Source organism: Chiloscyllium punctatum, chromosome 1, assembly GCF_047496795.1.
Source record: "Chiloscyllium punctatum isolate Juve2018m chromosome 1, sChiPun1.3, whole genome shotgun sequence".
NCBI classification, from domain to species: domain Eukaryota; kingdom Metazoa; phylum Chordata; class Chondrichthyes; order Orectolobiformes; family Hemiscylliidae; genus Chiloscyllium; species Chiloscyllium punctatum.
The window spans coordinates 97,355,909-97,381,501 of NC_092739.1; the positions used below are offsets into that span (position 1 = coordinate 97,355,909).

A 25,593-nucleotide genomic window follows, 5' to 3' on the forward strand; every position below is an offset into this window, starting at 1 on the left:
TTGGATTATTAATACAACTGGCACCTCCTCCCTTACAGTCTTACGGTCATGCCAAACTTGTTCTGAAATGTTAAGAGGGGAAAATCAATAAAAGAAAGTTACAATATTGTAAAATAGAAAAATCAGGGAGAGAAGATACGTAAATACAAGAGGGGGGAAATGGTACAAGTGGTGACAGATGAGACCTAAGTGTAATAAAGCTGAGTAAAACAATTAAGAAATTTAACTAAACCATGCCAAACTGTATATATGTGTGGTCAGAGTTAAGAATGTCTTTTAGACTGTGTTTGAGACAACTTCCTAGTTCAGCATGACTTTGGGTCAACAAGGCCAGAAGAATTGCTTAACTTGGTTATGGGAAATGAAACAAGTCAAATCATTAATGACTAAGAAAAAAAAATTGCGAAAGTGACCATAGAACAGTTGCTTCTGCATAAAAATAGAAATGGGATAATTTTCTCCTAAACCACAAATATACAGAATTAAATAGGAAAAGGATAAAATAAGATTAAAAGAGACAAGTAGGATTTACCTCAACATTTTGGGGATAAAACAGTCAGTTAACACACATGATCACCTTATGTAACATACCTTTTATGCAAGTAATTTCACAATAGATCCAAAACACATTCACACAAAAGAATGCATCAAAAAAATTTCTGCAGATTGAGACACTGAAAATAAAATTTCAGGAATCAAGGAGGAATCCAGAATAAAACAAACATTGTCTCAATACTGACAAAGACTAGGAATATAGAAAAAAAACAGTTGAGAAATAAAACTAAGATCTGCTCTGGAGCTTTCCTAGGTTTGTGCTTTAAATAAAGGGAAAATTTCTAATGTTGTATGATCAGTTAAAACCAGCAACATTCTTGATCAAAATGAAAATCAAAAGGAAGCAAAAAAGTAGCCAATGGTATGGGCAGAGAATCTATAGAAAGCTGGAACTGATTCTTCATAAATTAAAAAAAACTACTCAGACATGTTATGGCACAAACAAAAACAGTTTTGGGAATTTCAACAGGTCTGGAAGCAACTGTAAAGAGAAAACAATTAACAATGAGTCTACTAACCTTTCTTCAGAAGTTCTGAATGCAAAGGACACTATCACTGTGCTACAAGAGTCTTTGCCACATTCTTTATACATTGAAGAGGGAGAAGCGAAAGATTGTGCCTCAAAAATGAGCCTTATTTGTCAATTCTTAACATAGAACTTGATCACTCAAAAAGACTGTATGCAGACTCATAGGAAATTGCTGTATTTGTTAGGTAAAAAGAAGTGTGCTGGGGGAATAGAGTGAATAAACAAGAGCTGATGTACAGATGAACTGAACATAATTACTAACACTTAAGATGGTAAAACAAAAAGGTAATTCAAAAGATCAATGCTGTATAAAGAGATTCAGGGTAGGTAAGGACTTTTAAAAGGAGCCTATCAAAAGAACAGCAGGAGGTAGACAGATGGATTGCTCAGATTCCTGAAGGGCTTTTGCCCGAAATGTCGATTTTCCTGCTCCCCCGGATGCTGCCTAATCTGCTGTGCTTTTCCAGCACCACTCTGATCTAAACCCCTTGCTCAGAGGTATTTACAGCTTGGCAATTGAATAATATAGTGATCGTGAAGCAGTTGAAAATTTGGAACAAAATTTAATTAGAAGGACCACAGATATTGCAATTGTAGGATGCAGGCAATCATATAGGGAGAAGAGGTCATGAAGGGGTTTGTAAACAAGATAATTTTAAGCAGGAATTTGAAATTAAAATTAGGTTTATTGTTACGTATCCACGAGTGCTGTGAAAAAAGTTTACAAAGTCGTCACTTACGGTACCATCTTAGGTACAAAGGTACCTCAGTATCTTAGAAATAAGTTAGAAAAATAAAGAAATTAAAAAGTTCAGCTTTAGTCTTTTGTGCCATCTTAATTACAAGGGGGTAAAGGTGGTGAAATGGTTTATTCCAGTTTGGGTAAGAAATTGAGTTGCTGACATTGATATTAAGAGGAAATAAGTTCTCAATTGCAAGCATGGTGACACAGTGGTTAGCACTGCTGCCTCACAGTGCCAGGAACCCAGGTTCGATTCCAGCCTCGGGCAACTGTCTGTGTGGAGTTTGCACATTCTCCGTGTCTGCGTGGGTTTCCTCCAGGTGCTCCGGTTTCCTCCCACAATCCAAAGATGTGCAGGTTAGGGTGAATTGGCCATGCGCAATGTTAGGTGCGTTAGTCAGAGGGAAATGGGCTAGGTGGGTTACTCTTTGGAGGGACAGTGTGGACTTGTTGGGCGGACGGGCCTGTTTCCACACTAGATAATCTAATAGCAAACAAAAATAGAGGTGAACTTTACATACATTTTATTTAAAAACGAGTAGATCAATGAAGAATGCACTTTGCTTATGTCAAAAATATAACACCCACTGTGGCCCATCATAGCAGACTGGCACAAAAGGTGAAGTTACATGGTATTGGGGTAAAAACAATGACTGCAGATGCTGGAAACCAGATTCTGGATTAGTGGTGCTGGAAGAGCACAGCAGTTCAGGCAGCATCCAAGGAGCTTCGAAATCGACGTTTCAGGCAAAAGCCCTTCATCAGGAATGGTATTGGGGTGAGTTGGCAAAGTGGATACAGAACCGGCTTAATCAGAGGTGACAGAAGGTGGCAGGATGCTTTTCAGTGTGGAGGGCTGTGACTAGTGGTCTCCACAGGGATCAGTGCTGGGACCTCTGCTGTTCATGATCTGCATAACTGATGTGGAGGAAAAATGCAACTGGTCTAATTACTAAGTTTGCAGACGATACAAAGATTTGTGGGGTTGCAGGTAGTGTGGAGGATTGTCAGAGGATATAGTAGGATATAGATTAGTTGGAGGTATGGGCAGAAAAACGGCAGAGTTTAATCCAGACAAATGTGAGGTGATGCATTTTGAAAGGTCAGGTACAGATGGAAATTATAGTGAATGGCAAAACCCTTAGGAATATCAATATGCTGAGGGATCTGGCTGAAGATGGCAGCACAGGTAGATAAGGTAGTGAAAAAGGCTTGTGGCACGCTTGCCTCCACTAGAAGGGGCACTGAGTATCAGGATACGCAAATTATGCTGCAGCTGTATAGACTTTAGTTAAGCCACACTTGGAATACTGAATAGTTCTGGTCAACACACTACACACTAAGGATGTGAATGCTTTGGAGAGAGTACTGAAAAGGTTTACCAGGATGTTGCCTGGTATGGAAGATTTTGGCTATGAAGAAAGGTTAGCTCAACTGGGTTTGCTTTCACTGGAATGCAGGTGGTTAAAGTGCAACCTAATAGAAGTTTGGATGGAGCGGGGGGGGGGGGGGGGGGGGGGGGGGGGGGGGGTCAATTACAAAGGGACATAGGTTCAGGGTGTGAGGGGGGAACGTTTAAAAGAGGAGATGTGCGCAGTAAGTTTTTTCCATAAAGGCTGTTCAGTACCTGGAACGTGTTGCCAGAGGAGGAAACAGACACAATAGCAGCATTTAAGAAGCACCTAGACGATTACATAAATAAGAAGGGAATAGAGGAATCGGGATCCTGTTTTAGTACGGAAAGGCAAAACGTGGTGGCACAGGCTTGGAGGGCCAAAAGGCCTGTTCCTCTGCTGTACTGTTCTTTATTCTCATGACAAGATCCAAGTTAGTGTTTAAAATACTAAGGGACAGCAGGCCAATTCACCCACAAAAAAGGTCATTGGGGTGGGTGGTGGTGGAGTGAAATCATATGGATGACCACAGAAAAAGTTCATTCTTAACATCGGACATGAAATGTGTCCTCCAATCACAGGCTGCTTCTTCCCCTATGCTTACTGTTGGTAAACTCACTACCTATCAGCAACCGTGGGAGAGAAACAGACAGCCCACAACTGAAGCAGCAGCATGCGACTGTAAAAACAAAGAGGACAGGCAAGAGGATAGCAAGGGTAACAGCGAGAAAGCTGCGGATGGCATGGATTGGTGAATAGAGAAGAAGGATGCGGATGCAGGAAAAAGGGAGCAACTGTAAGTCAGGTTTTTTTAAAAGGTAAACACCAGGAAAATCTTTTTCTGAAAATCTCACGATAAATTCTTGAAGACAAATACACACACCAGTTTAAGATTCAGGAGTACTACAGGGAGGAAATTGTTGTCAATTGTATTGTAATGGAACAGTTAATTATTATACTTAAACCAGAGATTGCGATCTGAAGAGCAGCCAGTTTAAAAGGGCAGTAATTGCCTAGTTTAAATATTTTAATCTAGCTTTGTGTATACAATATTTAGCAAGCTGGTGAGATCACAGCTGAGGATGATGGCTGTGTATTTAAACAAGTCAGTTTTATGTTGACTTGTTGCTAACTTGTGCCTGTTGTCTTGTGCCAATTCAAATACTAAGATGTCTAGGAAATCTGCACTTTGCGAGCTTTACACTGAATGGAAAGGTGATAATTGAGGATAATGGAAGTCTAATTCTGTTCCTGTGCAAATCGAAGTACCAGATATCAACTGAAGTACAGGATGTTTTCCTACTAAATGACTGCATCACTTAATGAGTTAGAGAGAACAAAAAGTCAAAATGTAGCTGTTGAACATCTCAAAAGTCTTTGAACAGAACTTTGACTTCTGGTCCAATGGACAAATTAAAACAAAAACTGTTCAGCTGCAAGAACAAGTAGCTAGAATTAGCAAAGTACAACTACAAACTGTAGGACTCTAAAAGATGCCATGCAGATTTCCATTCAGTCTAGTAAAAAAAATCAGCACCTTCCATGTTAAAAAAAATTAAGTCTTTAAAGAAATAAAAATTTGACCTGCACTTCCTCCCATGAATACTGGCCCAACAGAAAACTTTCTCGATCTCTGTGCATTGGCAGCCCAAAACGTCACAAGACAATGACAATAGCACAGCACTTGTAAAAGTATACCACGGACTTTAGGACAAAGATGCTTAAATAGCTAATTATAATTTACAGTCCACTCGATTGCAGTTGTTTAAGTCTGAAAACAGTTGCAACAGACATGCTTCCACAGAAAAGATATGTGTTTTCTGTTTTAAAAAATGCTTGGGAATGAAAGTAGTCTAAAATCTAAAAAAGCTATAAAAGAATTATATCCTTTGTCAGCAGATGTTCACTTTCAATTCAAGGACAAGCAAAATAAAAGTGCAAACTAACCTTACGAGTATCAACGGAAGCGAACACTTTTCCAAGTGGATTATGGTAACTGGTCCCATGAGCAGCATAAGCAAATTCTTCTAGCCATATAGGAACTTCTTGTTGTGCCTAGAGCAACAGTTTCAATATTGTTAAACAAAGACTTATACAAGAATGTACCCAGACATAAAAGTTTCTACTTCCTTTCTTCCTTTACATTTCTGACTCTTCCAAATCCTAGGGAATCCTATTTCTCAAAGAAAAGGACAGAACAAAAAAAAAAGTATAAGTTGAAAGATCCAATTAACAATGATGAGAATGAGACATAGTAAATTTAATCCTGAACAATATTGGAAATACAATAATGGACTTGGGAAACTTTATGGACAATTGAGTTACTGGCGCTGCATCATGTCTTTCCAGAAGTCTACTAAATGCCAAACAAATCTTGATATTACTTACATCAGACAGAACCTTTAAGAGAGCACGTGCTATTGGCAAATCTGTATTTGAATCAAAGAATGATATTGCTTTGCCAACGTTCCCACAACGGCCTGTACGTCCAATACGATGGACGTATTCATCAATTGTTGAAGGCAAATCAAAATTGATAACATGCTGTACATGCTCAATGTCCAGCCCACGAGCTGCTACTGCTGTAGCCACCAAAACAGGACACTTCCCTGTACGGAAATCACTGAGTGCTATCTCTCTTTCCCTTTGCTCTCGATCACTGGAAAAATTACAAAATAAACAAAATAATTTGACAATGCTTCATGCACAGTAAAAGTCACATTTGTCATTTTCACAACAGAACCAATAAAACAGAATAAAATCACTATTCCCTGGCATTAACTGAAAGGAAGTTCAGCAGTACTTGAACTATCTTAGTACGTTCAAAGCATTAGTCAAACAAAGTAGCTCCATGTGGAATTTTACACGTGGAATCTTCCACCAGTTCCCATATATGCAATGTTAGCTCAACTTCTGAATATAAATGAGACAAGAGAAGATCAATTATGATCTTCAGTGCCTCAAAACTCATACAGACCACTCCTTCCCGTCTGCGCTCACCCCAGCCCGGACGGAATTTCACATTGGCCCCAAGGTCCCGTACTTCCCGCGGGAGCCTGTGCCCCACAACCTGAGCCGCCTCCGGAATTTTAATTTTGTCCCCTTAAAGGGATATAAAAAGGAAGGCCCTGTATAGACTGCTGCTGCACACCGTCCACCTCTTCTCCCTCATCCACCGTCCAGACACGCTTTGGCGTGCCCATTTGCCACCGGGCGGTGGAGATCCCCAGTGGAGGTCTCTCTACGCAGGAGTCCTCCCCCTTTCTCTCTGGGATCTGGGGTGGAGGGTGCTGCACGCAGTAGTCCCCTGCAACCGCAGGTTGCGGTGGTTCACGGACTCCCAGCCCAACTGCTTGTTCTGTGGCGCTGTGGAGTCCGTGAACCATGTATATATTGGGTGTGGGCGTTTGCACTCCCTTTTTGATTTTCTTAAAAACCTTCTCCTCTTTTTGGCTGCAATTCAGTCCCACGCTCCTGATCTTCGGGCACCTGGTACGGAGGAGGGAGGGCAGGTCCGAAGACCTCCTCGTGGGTCTGCTCCTGGGCCTGGCCAAACTGGCCATCAACAGGTCCAGGCAGCGGGCCGTGGAGGGGGTCATTAGGGCCGACTGCCTGCCCCTCTTCCGGGGTTACGTTAGAGCCCGGGTGTCCTTGGAGAAGGAGCACGCGGTGTCCACCAACACCCTGGAGTCGTTCAGGGAGAGGTGGGCGCCGCAGGGAGTGGAGTGCATTATTTCTCCCTCCAACTCTATTTTGATTTAGTCCCTACCCTCCCCTTCACTGTTTTTGATTGCAAAGCATTGCCTTTTGATGTGAAGGGCAGTGCTTGCCACTGGCCACTTGGGTGTTTTTCATATCTTCCTGGTGGTGGAAATTGAATTTTAAAAAAAAATTAGTAGAACCACTTTGGTTCAACTAGACAAGGTTGGTACACCTTGTGTCTCTCATTGTGTCTCACACCTGCACACACACACTATAGGTGCTGGGGAAAAAAATAAGCACTACCGCAGTTAGGCTGTAGTGTGGGGGTTAAAAAAAAAAGGAAAAAAAAGATAAAAGAAGAAAAAAAGAAAAAAAAACAAAAGAAAAAAAATTAACAGAGGAGCTTCACATAGTATTGCCCTTTGATTTGAAGGGCAGTGCTTGTCACTGGCCACTCGGGTGTTTTGCCTGTCTTGGGAGTTGGATCAGTGTATACAAAAAAAACAGACCACTCCTGCAGAGGGAGAAAGTGAGGACACCTGTCATTTTAATGAAACTTCAGGAACGTCCAATGTTCATCAAAAATATGGTTCAATTGTTTAAAGCTTTAGTCAAACAATTATTCCACCACCTTGCCAAATTAGATTTGGCCAAAAATCATTCCCAAATGAAGGGATAAAATCAGAAAATATTAGAAATATAACAGCAGGTTCAGCAGCAATGAAAGGAGAGAAACTAAATTAAAATTTATTTAGGTAAACAATTGTTTCTCTCCTTCCACAGACGTTGCCAACCATACTAATCATTCTCAAAACTTTGTTCTTTTTTCAAATTTGCGGTATTTTTTGTCCAAATAAGGGAACTTTGTTTTGTTGAAAAGGTTTGGCATGAACTCAAGCAATAACTAAATCTGGGCAGCTTTAAATATCAACTCATTCTTCATCACCTGTTTCACAACCCTCAGGTACAGAAATCTGATACTGATATGCTTCCATCTTAATTTCATATCAGAGTTTCTTTCAATAGTTATGAATGGTCACTCAGGCATTACTTTCATCCAATGTGCAAAAGGTATAGACAAAAAGAAGACTGGCATGAGTGAATCAATGATGGTCATTTAACAAGCCAGCCCAGGCACAAATGGACAAAGTGACTTCATTCAGCACCATAACACTTGGGATTCTGTGAATTCAATTCACTCTGCACTCCCAAGAATAGGTGAAGGCCCTGGAAACAGCCCATCTTGATAACAACCCATCAGAAGCACTGAACAGTTAATGCTTCAGAACGGAATAAATCCCTAACCAAGCTGCTCTAGAATGACTACTCTATCGGCATCCAACTAAATGTGTATAATTTCCGAGGTATATCCTGTTTACAAAAAACAAAGGACAAATAAATTCAGCCAGCTACTCCTCCGATCGATCATCTTTGTTAGAAATAATTCTTTCATGCTTACTGGTCATTGCTTGTAAGGGGAATATTTAATTTCCCATCCTTAATTAAACATAGTGGCTTGTTATTTCACTATTATTTCATACCAGAGGGCAGTAAAGTGCTAACCATATTGGTGAGGTCTGACGATGCTGGAGATCAGAGTTGAGTATGTTGCTGGAAAAGCACAGCAGGTCAGGCAGCATCAGAGGAGCAGGAAAACAGACGACATTTCAGGCTGGAGCCTGATTTTCCTGCTCCTCAGATGCACAGCAAGTCAGGCAGCTTTTCCAGCAACACACACTCAACTGCTCATCATATTGCCCACATCTGGAGTCAAACGTAGGCCAGACCAGGTAAGAAAAATACCTTTTGTTCTCGAAGTAGTATTAGTGAACCAGATATTTCCCCAAAAGAAATGTTGCACGTCCTCCACTGCTTTTAATTCCAAATGCATTTCAATCTCACCAACTACCAAGGTTGTATTTGAACCTGCACCCCCTTAGCATTTCCATCAGTCTTTGGATTACTAGTTCAGTGGAGCTACCACCATCTCATTCGTCTTAAATGATCAGTGAAGCAATGAAAGATGTTGTGGTTTTGGAAGGTGTTGAAGCAGCCTGATACACTGCTGTGCACATGGGCTGGAGAGACTGAAATGTTAAAGTAGAAAATAGTGCACCAACCATGCACTCTTTTGCTCTGGATGGTACTGAGCTGCACTCATTCCAGAAGTGGAATGATGGTTGCTACTGCTGCAAAAGAAACTAAAAATGTCTCCGCTTGCTCTTGCCAAATATTGTCAAAAACAAAGAAAAATCTCAAACAACAAAACTGTTGCTGGTGAGTTCACCCCACCCAGATAGTTATTACATCTTTAAAAAAATTATGTTTTTGAAACTGGAACCCAGTTTAAACTTTACAAATAACAAAGTGTGTTAAAGCTCACAGAAACAATTACACAAATACTCTAGTAGAAACATTACTTTTATATGCAATATAGTCAAAAATGAGCACTTTTTGGCAATAGGCAAAAAAAAAGCATCTTTCCTTAGAGAAGGGGACCAAAATCATTCAAGCTGCTCTGACCAGTGCCTTGTATAATTTTATTAAGGCTTCATTATTTTTATATTCCACTCCATTTAGTAAATGCCAACATAGCATTTGCCTTCCCTGCTACCTGAACTTGGATGCTAGTTTGTTGCAATTTATGCAGAAGGACCTCCAAATCCCTCCATGCTGCAGCATTCTGCACTCTTTCCCCACTTAAAGAACATTCAGTTTCTCTATTCTTCCTGACCAAGTGCATAATCCCACCTTTTTCCTTTGTGCAGAAGTTTGACAATGCACTCTCATTTAGCCTGTCCTCTATATACTTAGTCAGTCTGACTAATTACCTTCCCAACTATATTTTCTAGTGTCATCTGCAAGCTGCATATGTGCGCACAGCAAACCTGAAGGCATCATGCAAGTTACTTTTCAATTACAATGATGCAGTTCACTCAAACACAAAGGCATCACTCACACGTAAAAGAACTAGTCACACACAAATGAAAAAAAGAACGTGAGGTCACCACCCAGGCACCTTTTGAAAAGGCTTCATATATTCCTTCAGGAAGGATGAGGATTAAAAACCAAAAGAGTTGCAGATGCTGGAAATCAGACAAAAATCAAATTGCTGGTAAAGCCCAGCAGGTCTGTCAGCAACTATGGAGAGAAGTCAGACTTAATGTATTGGGTCCAGTGACCCTTCTTTAGAACGGATTATTTTTGATCAAGATTATCTTTGTTTGATTGTTATAGTCATATGTGATTAGCGTTTTAGCTATATTAACTTTGCACAAATTGAACTGACGATGAAAATGTGACTGTATACTGCACTACGTTGGTATTTAAGCCCAACCTATGCAGGTGTTGTAAAGAAGCTGTTGCTTACCCAATTTTTCACAGATGTTAATCATTACTTTCAGCAGGTTAACCAAAGCAAATCACTTAAAAAAAAAGGCAGTGCCCTCTGGTGGCAGTGGTAATATCCCCACCCCCTGAACCAGGAGACCTAGGTTGTCCTACCTGCTCCAGAGGTGTGTAGTAACATCTCTGAAAAAGTTGATTACAAAAACAGCTTAAAAAAGAAAGTAGTTAACAAAATACTTGCACCAAATCAAAAGCTTCCATCTCTCACATTCATTGATATGGTCACCAAAAATGACCAGGATTCTAGCAGAGAGTGGGCAAGAAGTCTGAAGAAACATTAACAATTAATGCAAAAAGCAATTAAACTTACCCATGAATACTTGTCGTTGGGAACTTTTCTTGACAAAGAAAAGTAGCAAGAAAGTCAGCCTTTCGTTTGGTATCGACAAAGACCATCGTTCGTTCAATACCTGTAAAACACTGCTTATAAGGAACCACTCTTACATACCAAAAGAGTAACAAACCATCTAGTGACAAAAATCATCCTATAATCATGGAGTCTGTGGACTGAATTATACAAGTCACTGGATTCTGCTCCAGCCAACTCTTCCTGTCAGAGGGGGCTGACAGCCAGTTAGCTGTTAATGGACTTCCAGATCAGAGAAGTAGTCCTCAGAGCGGTGTTGGGACACAGCTCTCCAACTCTGTTGCATTATCACGTTGGATCTTTTAGGAATAGTTTGGACGCAAATGGGTGCCAAATTGCCTGTCAATATAAGGATGGTTAGAATGAGGAGCAAGATGTGGGGTGAAGTGAGCCTCTGATGTGCCGTGATTCAATTAAGGAGAGATACAATTCTTCCCACCCCTGACCTGCTGGACATTAGGATTGAACAGTGGCAGGAGAGGGGGCAATGGAAGACTGAGGCCCTCAAGTGAACAATGAGTTGCCCACATCATCCACCAGTGAAGTCACCAAACATTACTCGAACTGCTGTGCAATAGGGCAGCTGCAGACAGACAGAGCATCTGCTGGATCTCAAGAGTCCTCGTGCCTTCAATCAAATTCACAAGTGAACTTGAAATCCAGTCCCAAGTCAATCATTGCAAGTTGATTTACAATACAATATCTGACTCTGTTAGTGAGGGGAACAAAAGCCAAGCAAGTTTCCATTTTTAGTCCTGAATACCAACATAACTACTGCTCCTACTTCTCTGGAGACAGGGCTTGAATTTTTGTACTTATGCAAAGTACTGTGTATCCTTGCCAGCTGCTAACAAAAGAGCAATTTTCTATTTTAAACATGTTCACATATGTTTATGGAGAGATTATTTTTCCTTGATAGAAGTAAAACCACTCTTACCTATGTTAGTGAGGATTTCAACCAATTTGTTCCTTTTGGAATACTGGTCAACTTGTAGTATGGATTGCTGGACATCACCACAAGCACCTCCTACTTGACCAACAGCAAGGAACAAATAATCACTCTTCATGAAGTCTGCAGCTAACCTTCAAGAATAAAGTCAAAAAACATTAAAAAACTAAATGTTCAGACTGGTTTGAATTTCACTATTTACAACCAAATCAATATAAAGTTTCACAACTAATTTTAGTCACAAGATAAATGTAAATAAGCTTACAGATGTGGAGAGATTACAACTCTCAAGAGTATAAAAGAATAAAAATGCAAGGCAATGTTCAAAATTTCAGCAGACTTTGACAAGCCAAAGGAGAAACCTGTTTACACTGGCAAAAGGGTGTAAGTAACCAGAGGTCAAAATGTTAGGCCAAAAAAAATTGCAAGAGAGAAGGGAGAAACATTTTTTTAAAAAAAACAAAAAGACATGTAAACTGAGTTTTGTTAATCTAGAAAGGCAATGGAAACCAGTTCATGTCTAACTATCTAAATTTGCAGGGCTCTTGTGAAAAGCTGACTAACTGGATTGTGCTTTCAAACAGCTAGCAAGACACTAGACTGATGCTGTGTGATGATGACCAGTTACAAGTCAGGCAGACAATCAAGATAATTGCTTGCTCCTTGCTTAGTGTTGCTTTCAGATACTTTACACTTATGAACAGGAGGCTGTGCATGAAGAAATCTGCAGTGTAATGCACAATAAACCAGTTTTATCTCAATTCATCGAGTTAGTAGCTTCAAATCTCTAAAACTGGGTCAAATCCTGACATCTCAAGTGGCAATTAAGAGGCTAATTTAAATAAATTTAAGATTATGCATCACTTTCCTCTTGACTGACACTAAAAACAAATTATATGATTTGGTTTTGGACAAGTTACAGGTTCACTTAAATCTGTTCTAAAACACAGTCAAGAAGCTGTTCTGAGCATTATTCCAAATTCATATTCCTACTGACCCATTACTTAAGCAGAAAGAAACTCAAAATTTGGTTTCCATCTAACTATGCAGCAGTACAGTGAATAAGGAAGTGGGTAAAAAGTTCCAGTTATCTAATCTTCAGGCACCTTCCAAGTATCGCTGGTTATGCAATACCTCTCACACTCGCTGCAAAATGTCACCACTTCACATCAAGTCCAAGTTAAATAACTTGACCATCATCTTCCACCCTGATGCATCAGCTTGCAAAATTATCTTTTGGAATAAAGTCAGAAGTTGCTGTGATAGCTCAGCAGGTCTGGCAACATCTGTGAACAGAAATCAAAGTTAATGCTTCAAGTTCAGTGACCATTCCTCAGAACTGGTTCATTTGACCCAATGACAGTGAAGGAACATCGAATACAGTTCCAAATCAGGACTGTGTGGTTCAGAGTGAAGTTTGCAGTTAGCGTTCCCATGCATTTACTACCCTGGTCTTTCGAGATGGCTGGGGTCACAGACTTAGCATTTGCTGTTGCTCTGGGTGGAGTCACTGCAGTGCATCTTGTAAGTGATATACATTGAAGCCAATAGTGGTGGTGGTGGGAGAGAGAGAATGAAAAGAATACTAATCAAGCAGGCCCCTTGGATAAAACAAAAAATTGCTGATGCTGGAGATTGAAGCAACAGTTTGGAAGTCACTGGACTAGAAACAATAACTCTGCTTTCTTCCCACAGATGCTGCCAGACCAGAATTTCTCCAGTAATTTCCATTTTAGAAGTAGGCCCCTTGGTCCCGATTAGTGACAGCCTTCAAACACTTTTAAACTTGCACCCATCCAAAACAACGGTATTCCATCACACTCCTGCTTTGTGCCACGGTTATGAAGGATAAACATTAGCAGGTTACTCGCTGCAAGGTTCCCAACCTCTCTCACCTACTCTTGTAGCCACAGAACTTGGAAAAGGCCAGTCAAGAGTTTCTGATTTATGGTAACCTCCCACAATTCAACAATGGTTTGCAAAAGTCATGGGTAGATAGCCATTGCCTGAGATGAAGGATACTTGCCACTTTATCCAGGACCTGCTGCACATGAACACATGCTGCTTCAGGGTCTTTACACTGCAATTCATCCTTACACCAACCTCTTTATGCTCAATGCACCTCACACAGCAGCAGTCCCAGGTCCCCAAAAATCAGGGCTAATATTCAGATACATCATCTCCACTTGACAATTTAGTGCTGCCATCCTCACACCCACTTCTTAGCATCTCAGCACACTTCAAGCTGTTCACTCTTGGCACATATCACCTAGCATAGCACTACACAACCACTAACATTCTCAACGCTCTTTATTTAAGCCTGAGGTAGCATACAGAATAGAAGCAGTCACAGTAAAACTGGCAGGAACACAAGTGCTTCCACTACAAGGCAAATAGTTCCAACCATGATGCAAGCCATGAGATTGCCCATCACATACCATTACAGCAAGAGCGATAAGGTAATGGCATCTCATCACCTTGTGCCTCTTCTCGACTCCTAAATTATAGTAATATTTTTAGGATGGTAAAACAAGTTGCTGATACTTTGACCTTCAGCCTCTTACTTTACACTCAACCCACTTCACCACCTGAGATTCCGCTTTCAGGCAAAGAACTGCCATCTCACCCAAGACAAAGCTAGTGGCCAGGTTTCTGCAACTGAGCCTCGCCCTTTGGCTCACAAGGGAAGCGGGGAGAACATGAGAGCAATAGGTGATTCAATTGAGGGAGGGAGAGATAGGAGCTTGTGATTGCAAGTGAGATTCCAGAATGATGTGTCGCCTCCCATGTGCCAGATTCAGGTTTGCCACAGATTGAGTCTACCAGATTCTTAAGTGGGAGGGAGAGCACCCAGAAGTTGTGGTACACATGGTACCAATGAAATAGGTAGGGAAAGAGAGGGGGACCTGAAAAGAGGATATGGGGAGTTAGGTTGGAAGCTAGAAGGCAGGACGAGTAGAGTAGTAAATTTCAGGATTGCTACTGGTGCCACATGCTAGGGGGACAAGGAAAAGAGAACAAGTGCACACGAACACATGGCTGCAGGGCTGGTGTAGGGAGGGAGGGCAGGCTTCATTGGGATACCTTCTGGGGAAGGTGGGGCCTGCACAAGAAGGACAGGATGCACTTCAACTGGAAGGGCACCAATACCCTGCGCAGGAGGTTTGCTAGAGCCCTTAGTGAGGGTTTAAACGATTGGCAGGGCTTGGGAACCTGAGCTATGGATTAGATGATGGAGTAGGTAGTGAACAGGCAGATACAGCATGCACAGAGTTATGAGGAAGGATAGGCACTTGATAGGGCAACGGTGCAGTCAGTGTGATGGGCTGAAGTGTGTCTATTTTAATGCAAGTATCAGGATTAAGGGTGATGAACTTGCTTCCAAGTACTGATCCAGGCTCTGATGTTGTGGCCATTACAGAGACTTTGATATCACAGGGGCAGAAATACTTGTTGGATTTTTTCCAGCGTTTTGAGATTTCAAAGGAATTGGGATGGGGGGGGGGGGGGGGGGGGAGGAGAGAGGAAGAGTGATAAAAGAGGAGGAGTGGCATTGCTAATCAGGGATAGTATCACAGCTGCAGAAAAGGGAGATTGTCAAGGAGGGTTTGTCTAGAGTCGGTATGGTTAGAAATCAGAAACAGCAAAGGAGCAGTCACTTTATTGGAAGCTTTCTACATGCTCCCCCCATAGCAAGAGAGACATAGAACATTACAGCGCAGTATAGGCCCTTCGGCCCTCTATGTTGCACCACCCTGTCATACTGATCTGAAGCCCATCCCACTTACACTATTCCATGTACGTCCATATGCCTGTCCAATGACAACCTGAATGCACTTAAACTTGGCAAATCTACTACTGTTGCAGGCAAAGCATTCCATACCCTTACTACTCTCTAACAAACTACCTCTGACATCTGTCTTATACCTATCTCCCCTCACTTTAAAGTTGTGTCCCCTCGTGTTTGCCATCCCCATTCTTGGGAAAAGGCTCTCCCTGTCCACCCTATCTAATCCTCTGATTATTTTGTATTTCTCCATTAAGTCACCTCTCAACCTCCTTCTCTCTAACGAGAACAGCCTCATGGCCCTCAACCTTTCCTCGTAAGACATTCCTCCATACCAGGCAACATCCTAGTAAATCTCCTCTCCACCCTTTCGAAAGCTTCCACATCCTTCTTATAATGCGGTGACCAGAACTGTACATAATACTCCAAGTGTGGCCGCACCAGAGCTTTGTACAGCTGCAGCATAACCTCCTGGTTCTGGAACTCATTCCCTCTATTAATAAAGGCCAAAACACTGTATGCCTCCTTAAAAACCCTGTCAATCTGGGTGGCAACTTCCAGGGATGTGTGCATGGACACAGATCTCTCTGCTCATCTGCACTCCCAAAAATCTTACCATTAGCCCAGTACTTTGCATTCTGATAACTCCGTCCAAAGTGTATCATCTCACACTTGTCCACATTAAATTCCATTTGCCACCTCTCAGCCCAGCTCTGCATCCTATGTCTCTCTGCAACCTACTACATCCTTCGTCACTATCCACAAACTCCACCGACCTGATTTACTAACCCACCCTTCTAAGCCCTCATCCAGGTCATTTATAAAAATGACGAACAGCAGTGGACCCAACACCGACCCTTGCAGTATGCCGCTCGTAACTGGACACCAAGATGAACGTGTTCCATCAACCACCACCCTGTCTTCTTTCATCAAGCCAATTACTGATCCAAACTGCTCTGTCTCCCACAATCCCATTCCTCTGCATTTTGTATAATAGCCTACAGTGGAGAACCTTATTGAATGCCTTGCTGAAATCTATATACACCACATCAACCGGTTTACTTTCATCTACCTGTTTGGTCACTTTGTCAAAAAACTCAATAAGATTCGTTAGGCACGACCTACCCTTCACAAAACCGTGCTGACTGTCCCTGATCAGATTATTCTTTTCTAGATGGTTATAAATCCTATCTTATAACCTTTTCCAACACTTTACCAACAATTGAAGTGAGACTCACTGGTCTGTAACTACCAGCGTTGTCTCTACTACCTTTTTTGAACAAGTGAACCACATTTGCTATCCTCCAGTCCTCGGGCACTACTCCTGTAGACAATGATGATTTGAAGATCAATGCCGAAAGCTCGACAATCTCTTCCCTTGCTAACCAGAGGATCCTAGGATAGATTCCCATCCGGCCCATGGGACTTGTCTATTTTCAGACTCTGCAATATTGCTAATACCTCTTCCTTGTGAACTTCAAGGAGGAGCAGATTGGGAGGCAGATTTTGGAAAGGTGCAGAAACAACAGGGTTGTTGACATGGATGACTTCAATTTCCCTAATATTGATTGTAACCTACTTAGTTCAAATAGTTTGAATAGACCAGTTTGTCATGTGCGTCCAGGAAGGATTCCTGATGCAATATGTAGATAGGTCGACTAGGGGGAAGACCATATAAGGATTTGGTGCTGGCAACGAACCATGCCAAATGTCAGATCTCAGTGGGAGAGTATTTGTGATAGTGATGACAGCTCCATGGCATCTCCTACACTTATGGAGAGGGATAGGTGTAGATAGTATGGTAAAGTATTTAACTGGGGGAAGAGGGAATTACAATGCTATTAGGCAGGAACTGGGGGGCCTAAATTGGGAACAGATGTTCTCAGGGAAATGCATAACAATAATATGGAGATTGCTCGTGCAGGACAGGTTTGTCCCACTGACGCAAGGAAGGGATGGTAGGTTAAAAGAACCTTGGGTGATGAGAGATGTGGAACATTAGTCAACGGGAAGTAGGAAGCTTACCCAAGGTTGAAGAGGAAAGGATCAGACAGGGCTTTCAAGGGTTAAAGGTAGCCAGGAAGGAATTGAAAAATGGACTTAGGAGAGTTAGGAGTCATGAAAATGTTTTAGCAGTTGGACTAAAGAAAACTGTTAGGTGTTGTACACTTGTGAGGAACAAGAGGATGGCCAAAGTGAGGGTACAGCCTATCAAGGACAGTGGAGGGAACTTGCTCCTCAAATCAGAGGAAGATGGGAGATCCTTAATAAATACTTTGCTTCAGTATTCACTGCTGAGAGGGACTTTGACGTTTCTGAGGACAGTAAGAAACAGAATGATATGCTAGGTTGATGCTAGGAAGGAGGATGTGCCAAAAATTTTATAAAACGTAAGAATAGATGAATCCCCTGGGCCGGACAGGATATACCACTAGGTTACTACATGAAGCGAGGGAAGAGATTGCTTGAAATTACAGACCAGTCAGTCTTACGTCTGTGATGGGGAAAAGTATTGGAGGGGATTCAGAAAGACAGGATTTATGATTACTTGGAAAATCAGAGTTTGATTAGAGATCGTCAAGATGGCTGTGAGGGGCAAGTCATGCCTCACAAACCTTATGGAATTCTTTGATAATATGACAAAACATGGTGAAGGAGGTAGAGCAGTGGATGCCGTGTACGTGGATTTTAGCAAGGAGTTTGATGAGGTTCCCCATAGTACATTCATTCACAAAGTAAGGAGGCATGGGATACAGGGAAATCTGTCTGGATACAGAATTGGCTGGCCCATAGAAGACAGAGGGTGGTGGTAGATGAAAATAGTCAGCGTGGAGCTCAGTGACCAGTGGTCCTCCACAAGGATTGGTTCTGCGACCGATGTGATTTTTATAAATGACTTGGATGAGGAAGTGGAAGGGCGGGTTAGTAAGTTTGCCAATGACACAAAAGGTTGCTGAAGTTATGGATAGTGTTGTTGGTTGCAACGGGACATTGACAGGATGCAGAACTGGGCTCATGAGTGGCAGATGTAGTTCACCCTGGAAAAGTGTGAAGTGATTCATTTTGGATGGTCGAATTTGAATGCCGAACACAGGGTTAAAGGCAGGATTCTTGGCAGTGTGAAGGATCAGAGGAATCTTGGGGTCCATGCCCATAGATCCCTCAAAAGTTGCCAAAGTTTTAGGCTTGTTAAGAAGACAAAGTGTGTTGGCTTTCATTAGCAGGGAGATTGAGTTTAAGAGCTGTGAGGTTATGCTGCAGCTCTATAGAGCCCCGGTTAGACCACACTTGGAATATTGTGTTCAGTTATTATAGGAAAGCTGAGGAAGCTTTAGAAAGGATGCAGAGGAGATTTACCAGGAAGCTGTTTGGTCTGGAGGGCATGACGAAAGGTTGAGGGAGCCAGGGCTTTTCTCATTGGAGCGATGATGATCGAGAGGTGACTTGATAGAGGTGTACAAGATGTTGATAGGCATAGATAGAGTAGATAGCCAGATATGTTTTCCCAGTGCGAAAATGTCTAATGAGGCGGCATAATTTTAAGGTAACTGAAGAAAGGTTTCAGGAAGATGTCAGAAGTAGGTTCTTTATAGAGAGTGGTGGGTGTGTGGAATGCAATGCCGGCATTTAAGTGACTCTCGAATAGGCACATGGAAGATAGTACTAGGAAGGAGATGTAGGTTAATGTGAACTTAGTAGGCTAAAAGACGGGCACAACATCGAGGGCCAAAGGGCTTATACAAGCCTAAAAGTTCTAAAAGCACAAGGAGGAAGACAGTGAGTAAAAGCATAGCAAGAATGAAGACAAATCACTTGATCAATCACCCTCAGCTACCTTCACAGATACTACAAAACTGGGCTCATGTTAAGTCATCTAAGCGCGAAATGGACTCAGCCAAGCTAAAAGTTGATGGCTCATTTCTCAGGTCTCTCAAGAGCTCAGATGAAAACAATGGCAGATTGAGTATAAAACAGCGGAAGGGTCAGTTCTAAGGGTCATTGAAACAAAATGTTAACTCTACTTTCTCTCCACAGATGCTGCTAGACCTGTTTTTCCAGCAATTTCTATTTTTGTCCATAAAATATGAAACGGTGTCTGTAATCAGGTTGTTAGTCCCTTTAACTGACACGACTGCAGAGTTTTATACCATTTGCATGCAAAAGTGAACAATGTCAGGTTTACCAGGACATCAGAGCCAGTTGGATTGGAAAATGTTAGCAGTTATTTCCATGAATTTGGGCATATGTAGGCTGTGCACAACTACATATCCCCAAAAATTCAAGGTTAATTCTGCACACTTGTATGAGAAGAACTGGAACTACATAAATGAACTTCTTGCCCGCGAAGGACTGTGGGATGCTCACATAATAGTAATAATGGAAAACTAAAGTCAAATAAAGCCAAACATTTTTCATGCTGTACTTCATATTTTCAAGCATGTATTAGCTCTTTTGGATCTTGATTATTTATATTAAAATGTTTGAACTTTGTTTTATCATAAAAGCTGCCACTATTGGATCTATCCTACACAAGAACGCTATATAGAGTTATACATTCATAGCAGCATGAGACAGCTATTTAACCCACCATGTGACAACTGGCTTTTCAATTAATTCCACTATAGCACTACAAATTGACCTTCACCATTGAATCAAATTTCCATAACTGTCTAGGTAATTCAAATCATAACCACTTGCTGCATCCTAATTCTGGAAATAAATTTATCAAGAGAACCTGCAACAGACATATACAATTAACATTACTACAACTGTGACCTTATTTTCTCAATCTATATTGTATTAAATTACAATACAATATTTTCAAGTGTGCAATCTGCAAACTAATTTAGACTTCAACTTTCTCAACAATCTACTCCATTCTCTCAATTATGCAAACTCAATTAAAAAATGCCCATACACTTGCTGCAGATTGACAGATTTAAATAACTGTCTATTTGCAGTTTGAACCCAAGTATAACGGAAAATTAAACAGTCCAAAATGTTTATTGTTTGAACAGAAATTCCGATCTTCTCTCAGTTGTATCCATTTGCCTCAAAATCTAAGATTTCTTTTGGGTTAGGTTTGGAATTTAGACAACAGATGGTTTTTAAATCTTCGATTTACACATTGAAGGGACTGCTTCTAAACCAAGACTACAGAAAACTAACTTTATTTGGGACAAGTAATTTGCTTAAGACCATTTTATCCTTGCCATGATCAGTTTGTACTGATCTTAAGCATGAACAAACTTTAAAAGTAAATAAGATCCTACATAGATTTTGATAAACGCTGGTATTTCAAATTACCTTTGAATTTCTTCAGGAAAGGTGGCACTGAACATCAAAGTCTGGCGGTTTTGTTTAGGTGGCATATCAAAGGAGTCGACTAGTTTTCGCATGTCTGGTTCAAATCCCATATCAAGCATACGGTCTGCTTCATCTAATACCAAGTACTGCACCTTACCAAGTCCAACCTATAAATCATTTTTAAAAAGTGGTCAATTTTAACAGTAGTTGCACCAGAATCATAACATTCACACAATGGCAGCTCAATTTTGAGGTTAACCACAAGTGATGAGGGGAATAAGAGGCACTGAATTAAAGAGACATTTAATTGATAAAGCTCTAGGACACACCTTAGGCCTTTAGAGGCTGGGCAATTATTCAGCAAAAATCAAGTTGCCCAACATTTGCAGAAGTGCCACAATTTTCAGTTTGTGTCAACAGAATAGGCAGGTGCAAGGTTTGTAGCTCAGGTTCAGGGTGTAGGTTTGCTCGCTGAGCTGTAGGTTTGATATCCAGACGTTTCATTATTTGGCTAGGTAACATCATCAGTGGCGACCTAAAAGTGAAGCACTGATGATGTCACCTAGCCAGGTAATGAAACATCTGGATATCAAACCTACAGCTCAGTGAGCAAACCTACACCCTAGAATAGACAGGTGTTTATCAAATTTATCATAAGGAAGGTGTGTACTGGTTGCACATTCCAGCAGCTTACCAGCACTCCTGCTTTATGCAAGATATATCCTAAATAGTCAACGAATTTAAATCACTGTCACTCATTATCCAGAGACAGAATAATGAACAATGCTGTCCCTCCGAGTCAGTAGTTCTTTATATTGGTTTACTTCTTGCCCATTGGAAAACATTGTTTCTAAAAGCAAAACACTGTGGATGCTGGAAAATCTCTTCAGGTCTGGCAGTGTCTATGCAGAATATCTAAATTACCATTTTTAGTCTGAGGGGTTAGGCTTGCTTCCCTCTTTTCACAAATATTGGTTAAATGGAAGGGGTTTCACAGAAAGTTGAAAACTGGAATAGGCCACTCAACCTACTCCATCACTCATGTTCGTGGCTATTCCTCTCCCTCAATGCCACAGTCTTGCTCGCTCTCTCTACATAGACTGACACAGATATCCTCTAGAAAACTATTTTTTTCTTATACTTAAATCAGTGATTTCACCTCCATAGCCTATTAGAGAGATTTTCACAGGTTCAGCACAATGACTGAAGAAACCTCTCATCAATCCAAAACAGCCTACTACATATCCCAAGACAATGGCCCTTGTTCTGGACCTCAGGCACGGGAAGCAGTATGTCAGAAGCAGTTTGTCTAGCCCGGTCAGAAAAATGCTTGTCAATGTGATTCCCTCTCATTCTTCCAAACTCCAGTGAATATAGGTCCAATCCACCTAATATCTTTCCTTGTAGGACAGTTCATACAATCAGAATCCCTACAGTGTGGAAACAGGCCATTCGACCCAACAAGTCCACACTGGTCTTCCAAAGAGCATCCCACTCAGACTCACCCCACCCTGTCCCTGTAACCTTTAATTTCCCATGGCTAGGTCAGCTAAGCAGCACATCTTTGGACTGTGGGAGGAAATCAGAGCACCTGAGCGACACATACACAGACTGGGAGAACGCCACTGTGGAGCTTGCACAGTCACCTGAGGCTGGAACTAAACCCAGGTCCCTGGCACCGACAGCAGTGCTCACCATTATGCCAGCATTCTGCCATTCCAGGAATACATAGGTGAACCTTCAAGTATTCCTCCTCTGCCAAGTATGCCTTTTTTAAGACTTAAAAAGAAAACTGCACAAAACACACAAGGTGCCGTCCCTCTAAGGCCCTATACAAGTGTAGTAAGGCTTCTTGCTCCGATACGCTCATGCTCTTGCAATGAAGGCCAACATACCATTTCACCGTATCTGCAGGCTTTCTTTCAGTGATGAGTGCACAAGGATATCCTTTGCAAAAAATCAATTGTTTCCAATCTATGACCACTCTGTTCAAGTCAACAACTTTAGTTATCTGCATTATGCTGCATCTACCATGCATTTACCCACTCAACCAACTTATCTAAAATCACCATGAAGCTTCTGTATATCCGTGCTAATAACACTCAACACTTTTGGGAACATTGGACTATTTCCTCATCCAAATTGTTATGCATTGTGAATAGCTGAATCCTGAACCCTAATATCTGCAGCAGCAAACTCGTCACTGCCTTCTACTCAAGAAAGTAGTCATTTATTCTTTTGCTTCATCTGTTAAAGAATTCTCAATCTGTGCCTGTATAATAACAGACACACTCAGCATGCTTTCAGTTTTCATGGTAGCCTCAAATATTTCCAACATTACCCGTTTTATGGCACGTATTTATTTCCTCAGGATATAATGATATGTTATGCAATTGGCTAAGAATTGTGGCTAAGAAACCACAATTCCTTCAGAGAAATTTAAGGCTGGAAGATCTAGTTTCCTCAAGAAATTCTGAAGTTGTCTATTAAACTTTGTAATGCATGAATATCTAAACAATTGTGTTGAATATCTTGAGATTATTAAAACCATAATGTTGGCAAACCCTGGGCCTTAACAGTAAACTTAAATTATAGTTTATTAGGATGCAATGAGCAACAGCTTACTTTTCCTTTAGAAATAATATCCAGAAGTCTTCCTGGAGTGCCACACAATATATTACAGCCTTGTAAAACCTGACGGATTTGATGGCCGGTGCTTGTTCCTCCATAGACGACAACAGGTCTCACAACAGTCCTGACACATTGAAAAAGACGATATAGAAAAATTTTGTATGAGCTTTTGTTTTGCCAGGTGTTTGAAATCTTAAATTGTTCCATGTGTAGATAGCTGAGTTTTTGTTTTCCCCATTTTATCTTTCTCTCCTTGGTATAATAAACTTCTATTTCACTGTTACAACCAAATCTGGAACCGGTGTGTTTATATTTCACTGAAAGACTATGATGTTACATTGAAAAAAGATCAATCAAGAATGCAATCAGGGATGGGACCTGTCTGATTGGGACATAAATTGGAATTATACCATTTTTTTTTTGAAAGAAGTGCTCCATGCTGACCAAAAAAGAAAGCATACATCTAAAACGTTAATCTTTAATTTCAAAATGTACATACTTGGCAGAATGCAAACCCTCATTTTAAAAAAAAACTTGAGTTTTCTTTATTTACCCATAAGAAAACTTCCTAGCTTCCAGATATATCTGATTGATCAGCTCACGTGTTGGAGCTACAATAACAACGTCTGGTTCTTGTAATTCTTTAAATCGACTGGATGCTGCATTTCCCCTCAGTAGCATTTCTATTATGGGCAACAGGAACGCAGCCTGTAACAATGACAATAAAGAAGTCACTGATCATTACCAGCACAGAAAAACCTTACAAAATTCTTTAAAAGCCTAGACATAGAAGCATGCAAAAAGGTTTTCTGGCTGAAGAGTCTGTAATCAGTGGACAGTCTCTGAATATGATCAAACCACTTGGGATGAAGAAGAGGAAATTCTTCAGAGTGTGTATGTTCGGAATTCTTTACTTCTATTTTGTAAAAGTTCAGGCATGAATTATGCTCAAGATAGAAATTAATACAGTTCTAGATATTAAAGGAACATGGAAACAGCATAGAAAAATGGGATCAAAATTAAATGATTAGCCAAGATTTCAAATTAACAGCATGTCGGTGGGGCTCAATGACCATTTTCCTGTTCCCATGTTTCTACATTAACATATCCCTGCATCTCAGATGAAAATACCTCAGCCTTTTATCACCCAGTAAGCTGGTCTGACAATGCACATGCATTTAATTCAGAACATTCACCATGGGATAACGCACAAAACAGATTAATGACCAAAGACTGTAGTTACTTTAGACAAAATGAAGCAAAATGCTTAAGAGCAACCGAAACAAGAAAAACTGGTGGCATAGTGGCTGAGTGGTCACACTACTGCCTCAGTGCTAAGGACCTGGATTTGATTCCAGCCTCAGGACACTGTGCACAGTTTGCACATTCTCCCCATGTCTGCATGGGTTTCCACCAGGTGCTCTGGTTTCCATCCACAATCCAAAGACGTGCAGATTGGGTGGACTGGCCATGCTAAAGTTGCCCATAGTGTCCAGGGATCTGCAGGCTAGTGAATTAGCCATTGTAAATGTGGGGTTACAGGAATGGGCTGTCGGCTGGGTGGAGGCAGGATGCTTCTCAGAGGGTAACAGCATACTTGCCTTTCTCAACACTGTGGGGATTCTATGAATCTAACCCTTTTATATTCAATGCAGCTAAAAAGGTACTCACAGACACTATTCCTTTAAAAACTGCATTGTATGTAGATACGGAATAGCTTAGAAGTAAAAACATACCAATAATACAGAAGTAGTACAGGTACAAAATAAATTACAGACTGTGTAACACAAATGCCTCTCAAAGATCATGAGCAACACCGATCAAACAGTCATATTCACAATCTAGGGAACTATCATTTAACTGCTAGCATAGAACATTTACATCAGAAATAGGACTGTTGGGTATTTTATTGTTTCCTAGTTTAAAGGATGCCTCAATACAAATCTAATTACATGTACAACAGTAATTATTTGGAATTATGCTTTAGGTGATGAAGATTAAGAAGTTTGTAATTCATTTGAGTCGACTGAAATCACTTTCCAACACTCACTGTTTTTCCAGAGCCTGTTTGAGCACAAGCCATCAAATCCCGTCCAGAAAGTACAATTGGTATCCCATGTTTCTGAACTGGTGTCGGTTTTAGATACCCTGCTTTATTTATATTCTTGTTCAAAGTTTCACACAGGTGAGCTTCATCAAACGACTAAAGGAAAGAAGTTGAT

General features: G+C 40.9%; 1 protein-coding gene across 12 annotated transcripts in view; it reads right to left on the reverse strand.

Moving 5' to 3' along the window:
* The window catches only part of ddx4 (DEAD (Asp-Glu-Ala-Asp) box polypeptide 4), a 132,365-nt gene that overhangs the window by 4,604 nt on the left and 102,168 nt on the right, over positions 1 to 25,593 (reverse strand). For all 12 annotated transcript variants that reach the window (XM_072571502.1, XM_072571485.1, XM_072571519.1 and 9 more), the window contains 8 exons: positions 25,422 to 25,574; positions 23,925 to 24,079; positions 23,366 to 23,495; positions 20,741 to 20,907; positions 11,635 to 11,780; positions 10,641 to 10,740; positions 5,609 to 5,879; positions 5,168 to 5,275 (listed from right to left, as the gene is read on the reverse strand). In XM_072571502.1, the coding sequence (XP_072427603.1) occupies positions 5,168 to 5,275; positions 5,609 to 5,879; positions 10,641 to 10,740; positions 11,635 to 11,780; positions 20,741 to 20,907; positions 23,366 to 23,495; positions 23,925 to 24,079; positions 25,422 to 25,574 (1,230 nt within the window). The remainder of the gene's footprint in view (positions 1 to 5,167; positions 5,276 to 5,608; positions 5,880 to 10,640; positions 10,741 to 11,634; positions 11,781 to 20,740; positions 20,908 to 23,365; positions 23,496 to 23,924; positions 24,080 to 25,421; positions 25,575 to 25,593) is intronic.